At 36.8% G+C, this 12,647-nt stretch overlaps 1 protein-coding gene across 2 annotated transcripts in view; it reads left to right on the forward strand.

Moving 5' to 3' along the window:
* Positions 1-12,647, forward strand: part of LOC138315104 (ATP-dependent translocase ABCB1-like) — a 79,823-nt gene that overhangs the window by 20,624 nt on the left and 46,552 nt on the right. For both annotated transcript variants that reach the window (XM_069255851.1, XM_069255858.1), the window contains exons 4-18: positions 512-666; positions 1,471-1,604; positions 2,320-2,491; positions 2,661-2,785; positions 3,241-3,357; positions 3,635-3,710; positions 4,371-4,484; positions 5,226-5,345; positions 5,592-5,717; positions 7,864-8,067; positions 8,503-8,673; positions 9,463-9,712; positions 10,115-10,302; positions 10,514-10,669; positions 10,884-10,973. In XM_069255851.1, the coding sequence (XP_069111952.1) occupies positions 512-666; positions 1,471-1,604; positions 2,320-2,491; positions 2,661-2,785; positions 3,241-3,357; positions 3,635-3,710; positions 4,371-4,484; positions 5,226-5,345; positions 5,592-5,717; positions 7,864-8,067; positions 8,503-8,673; positions 9,463-9,712; positions 10,115-10,302; positions 10,514-10,669; positions 10,884-10,973 (2,198 nt within the window). The remainder of the gene's footprint in view (positions 1-511; positions 667-1,470; positions 1,605-2,319; positions 2,492-2,660; positions 2,786-3,240; positions 3,358-3,634; positions 3,711-4,370; positions 4,485-5,225; positions 5,346-5,591; positions 5,718-7,863; positions 8,068-8,502; positions 8,674-9,462; positions 9,713-10,114; positions 10,303-10,513; positions 10,670-10,883; positions 10,974-12,647) is intronic.

The following is a 12,647-nucleotide window of genomic DNA, read 5'->3' on the forward strand; positions in this document are numbered from 1 at the left end:
ATCTGAGATAGGTAGACTCGAGTCTGGGGTTTGGTGAATCTGAGATAGGTAGACTCGAGTCTGGGGTTTGGTGAATCTGAGATAGGTAGACTCGAGTCTGGGGTTTGGTGAATCTAAGATAGGTAGACTCGAGTCTGGGTTTTGGTGAATCTGAGATAGGTTAGACTCGAGTCTGGGGTTTAGTGAATCTAAGATAGGTAGACTCGAGTCTGGGGTTTGGTGAATCTGAGATAGGTAGACTCGAGTCTGGGGTTTGGTGAATCTAAGATAGGTAGACTCGAGTCTGGGGTTTGGTGAATCTGAGATAGGTAGACTCGAGTCTGGGGTTTGGTGAATCTAAGATAGGTAGACTCGAGTCTGGGTTTTGGTAAAATATTTTGTGCCTTAAGGTAACTTTGTTACCACATATTGTTAAAAGTACTTGACAAATGTTTTGAATTCATGTGAAAATTTATACGAACCCTTCCTTTGGATAAGACAGCTACAGTTGTATGTCTATACTTGTTTGTAGGCCCCGGAGGTACAAATGACACAAAGAATGACACGTCATCTATTGCAATAAACAGTACCACTGTCACAAACCAGGAGTACAGCGATAATATGACCAAATATGCTCTCTATCAAGTCTACATAGGCGCCGCTGTGTTCGTGGCTTCTTACTTTCAGGTAACACACACCTTACGTTTATTCCATGCCTTTGCCATAATTCAATATCATTTATGATTATATTAACCCTATAGATGTTCTCGAATCTCAAAGGAATATATTCGCAAATGCGTTTAAAAATGACGCGAAATATTGTAAACGGAAAAGTAAAAGTGGATTCATGATTTACAATAATCTTATTGTGTCACGAATTTTCGCAAACATGTCAGTGGAGTAAAATACAGTTAAAATATTTCCTTCGAAATCATTTAGCTACGCACTGAGCTGAGGAAGGGGAAATAACACTGAATAGTATTCATAACCTTGTGTGAAAGAGAGCCGATTTCAGGCTGAATGGAATACAACATTGTTTAGTTTATGATTTCTGAACCTTTGCTTTCATGGACGCACATCATACATTATTGTCATACATTGTCACACATTGTTCTTTTATAAATAGATCCGTATTTACATGTAAATCTTATGGTATCCTTAAGGTGAAAACCAAATGCAATTTCACCTGTGATGATTGGTTTACATCCCACTCTGAACTTATCATTGGTACTAGTATATTCTGTTGGCAGTTATCAGATTTAAAATAGTTGAAAGAGAAGTGGTGTTCATTTAAGTTTTATTTGTTTTATTCACATGAAAAGAATGCTAAATATCACAGAATCCTTATTCTGCTTCGTCGTTTGTGTGTGAAAAATAAATCTACCATGCATTTAAATCTTTTAATGTAATCACCAAGCTCTTGATTAGTAAACAATGTAGATGTAGCTTCCCTTAACCATTTATTGAAACTTCACCGTGTGTATACCACAGACTGCTTGTTGGACCACATCATGCGAAAGGCAGGCAAACAAGATCAGACTTAACTTCTTCCGGTCCATCCTGAGACAGGACATGGCATGGTACGACTCCAAAAAGAGCGGGGAACTGACCACAAGGCTAGCTGAGTAAGTATAGCTTGTACAACATGCAATGGTGATAATATCTTATTTCTCCTATCATAAATATATATTTACCGAGCTCATATGATAAATATACAGTTACTAATCTTATATAATACATATACATTTACCGATCTCATATAATAATTATACATTTACCGATCTCATATAATAAATATACATTAACCGATCTCATATTATACATATACATTTACCGATCTCATAAAATAAATATACATTTACCGATCTCATAAATAAATATACATTTACCGATCTCATATAATAAATATACATTTACCGATCTCATATAATAAATATACATTTACCGATCTCATATAATAAATATACATTTACCGATCTCATAAAATAAATATACATTTACTGATCTCATATAATACAAATACATTTACCGATCTCATATAATAAATATACATTTACTGATCTCCCATAATAAATATACATTTACCGATCTTATATAATAGAAATACATTTACGGATCTCATATTATAAATATACATTTACCGATCTCATATTATACATATAATTTACCGATTTTGATCTCATATTATAATATAATTTACCGATTGCTCTATGAATTATTACTGTGCATGTGAAAAATCAATTCACGTTTGACCTCTTTCTTTATGGTTATATATTCAATTAAATGAATATATTGCATCAAAAGAAAATACTTATCAAGTGAGTTTTACTTACTTTGTAGTGACCTTGAAAGAGTCAGAGAAGGGATCGGAGATAAAATGGGATTTTGCTTTCAATACTTGGCAGCATTCTTTGGTGGTTTTGCAATCGGCTTCTGGAAAAGTTGGAAAATGACTTTAGTAATGATGTCGCTAACACCATTGATGGCTTTCTGTGCAGCTCTGTTTTCAAAGGTAAATATGCCACTTGATTGAAGTGTGAATGTCAGATATATGTCATTTCTGTTCCTCCGTCTTGATTTTGAGGCCCACCCGATATCATTAGCATGTAGCATGACTAATATTGTTTTATTGAACCAATAAAAATGCACATGGCATATACATAATAATCGTTTGCTTACAGAAAATGCAAAATCTGTCGAAAAACGCCCAGGAATCATACAGCGCCGCAGGTAGCATCGCAGAGGAAGTATTGTCTTGTATCAGAACAGTCATATCTCACAATGGACAAAGGCAGGAGCGTAATAGGTAAACATGATACCATAATGGACTCTCACAGTGTGCGAAGATGCTGGTAAATAGTAAGCCAGTCATCTTTTTGGAGGGATTCTCACAATGGGCAAACGCAGAAATGACCGTCGGCTTTTTGAGAGACTTTAAAGTAAAAAAACACAAAACGTAATAGGACGAAACTTATTAAAACGGATTTTTACCGTATTTGAAATGCAGATATAAATGAGAGGGAACTCTTGCATGGAAAACTGCAAGAAAATAAGCGGAGCTATAAAACTGTTAAAAGTTGAAGCTATAAAGAAAAAGTCAGTAACTTCTAAAAGGTTATATTACTCGGTAATTGCCCTCTCTTCACCAACGAAAAGAAACGACCTTTTCCATTCAATATCTATATAATAAATTCAATATTAGATTTAAGCTAGCAAATTCCCTGAAACAACACATTATAGCATATGTATTTGTTTTTATAGATATGAAAAGGCTCTACAAATATGCAAGACGTATGGTATCAAAAAGGGTTTGTTGCAAGGCCTGCTCATGGGGTTCCTCATGCTTACAATGTTTTCAACTTACGGCTTAGCGTTCTGGTAAGAAACGTGCATTTTTCATAGATTTTACATACATTCTTAAATAATTGTAAAAATATCAAAATGTAAAATTTATTATTTTGTTATTACATCGAACGGAATAACTGACATATAATCTATGTAAATAAGTATATTATTTCTGTATTTTATAAAATAATTGAGTAAGGTAAAATGATTATAAAGAACGCATTAATAACCGAATGATTTCATTATTTTCTGTTTCTAAGCCACAGTTTAGGACAAGGGTATATTTGATTGATTATCTGGCTCATTATAGGTATGGAACTGAACTTGTGAAGGATTACTTTACTAGTTTTGGGGCAGATGGTATAGAGCCTGGCACAGTGTTAACGGTATGCTGAACAATTACTTGTTACGTTACTGAAAGTAAAACATAACCATTGACTCCTTTTGTCTTTATAATTGTTCACCCTTTCAAGAGTCACAGTTACAGAAAACCATATGTAATGGTTACAAGGCTCAACAAAGAACAGTGGAGTGATGTTGATTAAAGGTGTGAACCTTCCTCGCATTAAAGAAGTTATAATCCAGGGCGTCTTTTTATAAACCCTATATATCCTGTCCCTATATCCATACATCCCTGCAGTAAAACTGCAGGAAAAGGGAGAGTCATTTAGAAAGACGGTATAGTCTACCTATCAACGTGAGTTGGGCCTAGCAGGTAGAAATCGCTAAGAATAGTTCAATGAGGTAAACTGGAACCTTTGTAAAACCTGCGTCTTTTCTATATGTGTAGTATCATTCACCCGTGTCTCACACGCTTGAATCGAATACATAAGGCGAGTCAAATGTTTTATTAAATCATGATTTTAACAGTTATATAGAATCAAATATTGCGGTTGTGTCATTTTTATGGTTCTGTCCTTATAAAGTTTACCTAATTAACATTAGAACATTCCTTGTTAGTCAATATAAGGGAAGCATTCAATTAGTTAACTTTTGTTTATGATGTATCAGATATATCAGAGTAAGAGGTATTTTCCTTGTTACAGGTGTTCTTCTGTGTGATGATCGGATCATTCTCAATCGGAAACGCAGCGCCATCAATCGGTAATATCTTTGTCGCCAAAGGGTCAGCAGCGGTTCTTATTGAGATCATTGACAGGGTATGTGGGATACAGTAAAAGTCGTTATTATTCTCTTTGTTTATCAGGAGCTTTAATACCGTTGTTAATGTATCAAGTCGCACTTTTCATTTTTACTTGAACTTAGGTCATTGTCCCTTCAACATTTCATACTGAATGTGGATTTCATATGGCATTGATACAAACGTGACACGATATGTTCAGTATATTTTTCTGCCACTCTCGTCGACGTGACACGATATCCGTATTGAGTTGTATTTCTTGTAATATTCACCATCACAAATTGTAAATAAAAACATACAATGCGTGAATATGGATGCTTATATATGATGGTTCAGTTCCATAAAAAGCACCAATATACTATTGACATAGTGGTTAATGTCGCATGAAATATCACACGTTTTGAAAGAACCGCCACAGTAAAAGCCATGTTTCAAATTTTCTGGTTATCAGAAAACCGAATAGCATAATGTGACTGACATCGGTGATACCTTTATAGATAGAAACGATTCGGACTTTTTCGAGTTATTTTAAACGTTTACACGTTAAAAATCAGTATTTAAATATAATTGTTTAATTACTTTAACTTTTTTTTTTTTTTACAAAAGTCGGTAAATATAGAAATTTGAAAACTTGGAGAAACGGAGAAAAATATGTAGAACACTTTAAATTTTTTTTCTATGTCAAAAAGGCAAAAAGGTCACAGACCATACAACTGTAAGTTGTCCAATATTCAGAATATTTTCTACAACTCTGGTGTAGGTGCCGCCTATCGACGCGTCGTCCTCCAGTGGTCAGACCCTCCCGACTATAGATGGTAACATTGAATTCACGGGAGTCGACTTCTCTTACCCCGAGAAGGAAAAGCGACCGGAGACAAAGGTAGTTTGATGATAAGAGAAAGAGAAAAAATACAATAATATACATTTTTAATCTTACATTTGAGTTTTTTTTTGTGTTATTTGAAATGAAAATATGCTATTGGTGTTTACAGTTCTTCTAGGTACATTAAATACACTTTGATGAAAAGTTTTGTGTAAAAAAGACAAAAGATCAAAATAAAATGCCAGAGACCACAATCTAAAACTACATTTTTCTGTCGTTTTATTGCATATCAAACCATTCTAGGTTCTAAAGAATTTCAACATGTCGGTGAGATCAGGACAGACCGTGGCGTTGGTCGGACCCAGTGGGTGTGGCAAGTCGACAGTAATGAGCCTTATACAGAGATTATATGACCCCAAAAATGGCGTGGTAAGATATGCATCTTATACAGAGATTGTACGATCCAAAAACTGGCGTGGTAAGTTATACATCTAAAACAAAGATCGTATGATCCCAAAACTGGCGTGGTAAGTTATGCAGCTAATACAAGGATCGTATGAACCCAAAAATGGCGTGGTAAGTTTTACAGCTAATGCAAAGATCGTATGAACCCAAAAATGGCGTGGTAAGTTTTACAGCTAATACAAAGATCGTATGAACCCAAAAATGGCGTGGTAAGTTATGCAGCTAATACAAGGATCGTATGAACCCAAAAATGGCGTGGTAAGTTTTACAGCTAATGCAAAGATCGTATGAACCCAAAAATGGCGTGGTAAGTTATGCAGCTAATACAAAGATCGTATGAACCCAAAAATGGCGTGGTAAGTTATGCAGCTAATACAAAGATCGTATGAACCCAAAAATGGCGAGTACGGTAAGTATGCAGCTAATACAAAGATCGTATGAACCCAAAAATGGCGTGGTAAAAAGTTATGCAGTAATACTTCAAAGATAGTGGATACGTATTAACTTCAAGAAGGTAAGTTTCATCTAATTAAGATGTGATGAAAATGCGTGGTAACCAAACAAGACCACATACCTATGCAGGGAAGATCAAAGATCGTGATGAAGAGGGTTCCTATAACCAAACAAAAATGGTGAAGCGTATTATTATGTTGAAGAGGGTGCAGCTAATAACAAACATCGTATGAACCCAAAAATGGCGTGGTCATGTATTATGTGTATGGTCCTAATACCAAAAAGCCATCTAGTATGAAGAACCCAAAAATGGCGTGGTAAGTTTTGCAGCAAACAATATAAGACGTATAACCAAACAAAAATGGCGTAGCCATGGTAAGATCAGTTATGCAGCTAATACAAGGGATCGTATAACCAAAAAATAGGCGTGGGAAGATCATGTTGTTGCAGTGTGATAAAAGTTTCCTTGAACCCAAAACGGACCACCTAGCCATGGGAAGATCATGTTGTTATGTGTGATGAAGAGGGTTCCTTGTAACCAAACACGGACCACCTAGCCACGGTGAAGATCATGTTATTATGTGTGATGAAGAGGGTTCCTTATAACCAAACACGGACCACCTAGCCATGGTGAAGATCATGTTGTTATGTGTGATGAAGAGGTTTCCTTGTAACCAAACATGGACCAGCTAGCCATAGTGAAGATCATGTTGTTATGTGTGATGAAGAGGGTTCCTTGTAACCAAACACGGACCACCTAGCCATGGGTGAAGATCATGTTATTATGTGTGATGAAGAGGGTTCCTTATAACCAAACACGGACCACCTAGCCATGGTGAAGATCATGTTATTATGTGTGATGAAGAGGGTTCCTTGTAACCAAACACGGACCACCTAGCCATGGTGAAGATCATGTTATTATGTGTGATGAAGAGGGTTCCTTGTAACCAAACACGGACCACCTAGCCATGGTGAAGATCATGTTATTATGTGTGATGAAGAGGGTTCCTTGTAACCAAACACGGACCACCTAGCCATGGTAAAGATCATGATATTATGTGAGATGAAGAGGGTTCCTTATAACCAAACAATGATCACGTACCTAGCCATGGTGAAGAACATGTTATTATGTGAGATGAAGAGGGTTCCTTATAACCAAACAATGATCACGTACCTAGCCATGGTGAAGATCATGTTATTATGTGTGATGAAGAGGGTTCCTTATAACCAAACACGGACCACCTAGCCATGGTGAAGATCATGTTATTATGTGTGATGAAGAGGGTTCCTTATAACCAAACACGGACCACCTAGCCATGGTGAAGATCATGTTATTATGTGTGATGAAGAGGGTTCCTTGTAACCAAACATGGACCACCTAGCCATGGTGAAGATCATGTTATTATGTGTGATGAAGAGGGTTCCTTGTAACCAAACACGGACCACCTAGCCATGGTGAAGATCATGTTATTATGTGTGATGAAGAGGGTTCCTTATAACCAAACACGGACCACCTAGCCATGGTGAAGATAATGTTATTCAACCTGGGTATGATGGACACCTATATGTTCCTTCATAATTAATGTAGACGTGTTCACCAAAACAAGAAATGTTCTCGACAGAAAGTAATATTACGTGTCATTTTCACATTTTACAGGTTTCCCTGGATGGCGTGGACATGAAGGACCTAAATGTGAAATGGTTAAGACAAAACATTGGTGTCGTATCACAGGAACCCATCCTTTTTGGGTATTCTATCGCCCAGAACATAAGACTGGGAAATCCAGTTGCAACTAACGCACAGATAGAGAACGCGGCCAAGGCAGCGAATGCGCATGACTTCATTACAACGCTTCCGGAGGTAGGCTACACCGTATATCATTTGTAACATTTCAAATACAAGATCACCATGATAAGAATTTCTGTGCGAATATGATAATGCGTATATAATATAATTTCGATCTTCGTAGTATTAACGATACTTTGTTTTCTGTATCAGTTAAATAGCAAAGCAACAAGTGGACTTACAGTTGTTAATTATACTGTCAGCGATTCTCAATGACTATTTGTTGTGCAACATGACTCGTACTATATACAATACATTGCTAGCCTAGAGAACGTTCTTAAAACATAACGATTTAAAATAGTAATTGTCTGGACAAATGTCATTTCCTTCCCGTTACCATCATAACTCCAGCAGCTCCACACACACGGGCAAGAATACTATTCCTACCCTATAGCAACTGCAGCTAAAATAATTGCCGTGCTGCTTTACAAATGTATACTTATTACACAGGGATACAACACTATGGTCGGTGAAAGAGGTGCACAACTGTCTGGAGGTCAGAAACAGCGAGTGGCAATCGCACGAGCTCTCATCAGAGACCCCCGTTTACTAATCTTGGACGAGGCAACATCAGCTCTTGACTCTAAGAGTGAGAAAATTGTACAAGATGCCCTTGACAAAGTAAGAGGTTACCTGATTCGTGTTGAGGGATTCCTGTTCATCTCGTTTATTTCTCTTTCCCGTATATATTTTCGTTTTATCGTAGCTGTAATCTGCAACTGCGTTTGTTTTTTCTTAACTTCTTGACATGCATTAAATTCAATATTTGTCAAAATATCATTAATCAAATCCATTAATTTCTACCCTTTTTTAATTTTGTCGTGCAAAATTTTTTAAAATATATTTCAATCTTTCTTTTTATTGATACAATGCTGCGTAAACTTTTAAAGATGCTCAACCGCCTACAGAGCATAAACGATACTCAATAATTGAAAAATAATTGGTAATGAAACGTGTATATATGTCTAATTAATACAAAAAATAACATGAAATAATTAATTTTGCTTTCGGTGTTTGCGCAATCAGTACATCATTCAATATATAGGACATAGTGCTACGGAATTCGTTTGGGATGTATTTTTTTTAATATTTTGATCTTGAGGTAAAATTAGAAACTCAAACTTGTCAATGGTTGTAATCGTGTAAAGTGGTATCTTCTCTGACTGAAGCAAAATCCTAAATCGTCTGCTACTGTTTTGATAGTGAAAATTACCATTTGTCAGCGGTGGAGAATCTTTAAAATTAAAATTGGAGAATTCTCAGAATTTTCAAATTGATTGTTTTGATGTTTTTTTTTAATCTTGAATTTGACACAATACTTTGAAATAAAGTTGATATGAAAAAGGTTTCAACAAAAACTATAAACATTATAGCTTTTAGAACCACTAAAACCGATTTGATACCTTTCAGGCACGTAAGGGACGGACGACTATAGCTATAGCCCATAGACTGTCCACCATCCAGAGCGCCGATCTGATATGTGTGGTAGATGACGGCAGGATATTCGAGCAAGGTACTCACGAAGAGCTGATGAACAAAAAAGGACTCTACTACGAACTCGTTATGGCACAAGCATTGGCGGAGAATGATAGTGATGATGACAACGATGATGACGATGATAGAAAGAATAATGAAGAGGAAGATGAGGGCAATGATTTAGGTACGTTGAATTCATTTTTTCGTTATTTGCAATATCTAATTGTGGAAATGTAAAAAATAAAAAATAATTTGAAAAGGAAGTTCGATACAAGGATATACAAACTCGTTTATTTAATAAGAGATTAAAGTAGTGTATTTATAAAAGTATGACGACGTATTTCCGTATTATATAAAGACATTAATAAATGAAATATGTTGAAATATTGTGTTGCATTGTCGATACACGTTGTTTTTGGTTAGAATATATGAATTGATATGCTATGCATCTATTGGGTATCATGTTGATAGCAATTGTTATTCGAGGACAACCAGCTTTGGTTTTTTTCTCCCTGAAAGTTTTTTGTTATCATACAGAATAATTTCATCTGTCGAATTCATCAAAAATAAATGATGTCTTTTTTAGCTGCCGAGCTAGAGGTAGGCCCAAATCAGATAGAAGCTAAATTCGTGGCGAAAAGATCGAGAAAAGAGTCCCATCGGTCGTCCACCTCTGAAAAACCTGTTAGTCAAACCTCTCGACAAATATCCCGCCAGATGTCTCGTCAGATCTCGATCAAAGTGCCTGCCAGTAAAGACGAAAAGGAGAAAGAGGTGGGTGTAACTATTTGGATGCGATAGGAACATAATTTAATTGTATGTAATATACGGTGTCTAATTCGTTCACGGCGACATGAGTTTGCAGTTTCCACTCATAACCGCCCGACCTTGTACCTGTGATTTCGCGAATCTTAATCTCTTGTAAATCAATCCCCACAAAATAAGTGAATTTACAGTGTTAACTTTTTATTTATCATTAACATAGGTTGTGGAGGAAGAGGAGTATGACCCGCCGAAATATTTTCGTATTTTGCGTGAAAATGCTCCCGAGTGGCACTTCATATTGCTGGGCTGTATCGCATCAGGTATAGGAGGATGTACCATGCCTGCCTTCGCCATCTTCTTCAGTGAAATGATAAAGGTATACTATATTAGTTTATGGTATGTATATTGGTAGGTTGGGAGGTACACGTAGATAGAGAGAATGGGAGTGGGAAAGGGAGGATAGATGGATGGATGGATGGATGGATGTTTGGCTCGATGTTTGGGTTTGTGAATAAATGACTCAGATTGATTGGTGGACGGGCTATTACCTTGTCATTACTTTGTTATCGCCTACTTTTCTCTGATTACAGGTGTTCATTAATCAAGGGGAGGACAGTGTTTTGTGGAGTATGATGTTTGTCGGTCTCGGTGTCCTCAACTTCATCGTCCAACTGGTATCGGTAAGTACTTGTACATTACATCGTCCAACTGGTATCGGTAAGTACTTGTACATTACATCGTCCAACTGGTTTCGGTAAGTACTTGTACATTACGTCGTCCAACTGGTATCGGTAAGTACTTGTACATTACATCGTCCAACTGGTTTCGGTAAGTACTTGTACATTACATCGTCCAACTGGTATCGGTAAGTACTTGTACATTACATCGTCCAACTGGTATCGGTAAGTACTTGTACGTCATTACATTGTCCAACTGGTATCGGTAAGTACTTGTACATTACATCGTCCAACTGGTATCGGTAAGTACTTGTACATTACATCGTCCAACTGGTATCGGTAAGTACTTGTACATTACATTGTCCAACTGGTATCGGTAAGTACTTGTACATTACATCGTCCAACTGGTATCGGTAAGTACTTGTACATTACATCGTCCAATGGTTCGGTAGTACTGTACATTACATGTCCAACTGGTCGGTAAGTACTTGTACATTACATCGTCCAACTGGTATCGGTAAGTACTTGTACATTACATTGTCCAACTGGTATCGGTAAGTACTTGTACATTACATCGTCCAACTGTAAGTACTTGTACATTACATGTCCAACTGGTTTCGGTAAGTACTTGTACATTACATCGTCCAACTGTATCGGTAAGTACTTGTACATTACATCGTCCAACTGGTTTCGGTAAGTACTTGTACATTACATCGTCCAACTGGTATCGGTAAGTACTTGTACATTACATCGTCCAACTGTAAGTACTTGTACATGTCCACTGGTTCGGTAAGTATTGTACATTACATCGTCCAACTGGTTCGGTAAGTACTTGTACATTACATCGTCCAACTGGTATCGGTAAGTACTTGTACATTACATCGTCCAACTGGTATCGGTAAGTACTTGTACATTACATCGTCCAACTGGTATCGGTAAGTACTTGTACATTACATCGTCCAACTGGTATCGGTAAGTACTTGTACATTACATCGTCCAACTGGTATCGGTAAGTACTTGTACATTACATTGTCCAACTGGTATCGGTAAGTACTTGTACATTACATCGTCCAACTGGTATCGGTAAGTACTTGTACATTACATCGTCCAACTGGTATCGGTAAGTACTTGTACATTACATCGTCCAACTGGTATCGGTAAGTACTTGTACATTACATCGTCCAACTGGTTTCGGTAAGTACTTGTACATTACATCGTCCAACTGGTATCGGTAAGTACTTGTACATTACATCGTCCAACTGTAAGTACTTGTACATTACATCGTCCAACTGTAAGTACTTGTACATTACATCGTCCAACTGTCGGTAAGTACTTGTACATTACATCGTCCAACTGTAAGTACTTGTACATTACATCGTCCAACTGGTATCGGTAAGTACTTGTACATTACATCGTCCAACTGGTATCGGTAAGTACTTGTACATTACATCGTCCAACTGGTATCGGTAAGTACTTGTACATTACATCGTCCAACTGGTATCGGTAAGTACTTGTACATTACATCGTCCAACTGGTATCGGTAAGTACTTGTACATTACATGTCCAACTGGTATCGGTAAGTACTTGTACATTACATCGTCCAACTGGTATCGGTAAGTACTTGTACATTACATCGTCCAACTGTATCGGTAAGTACTTGTACATTACATCGTCCAA

Source organism: Argopecten irradians, chromosome 1 (assembly GCF_041381155.1).
Source record: "Argopecten irradians isolate NY chromosome 1, Ai_NY, whole genome shotgun sequence".
In the NCBI taxonomy this organism is placed as follows: Eukaryota; Metazoa; Mollusca; class Bivalvia; order Pectinida; family Pectinidae; genus Argopecten; species Argopecten irradians.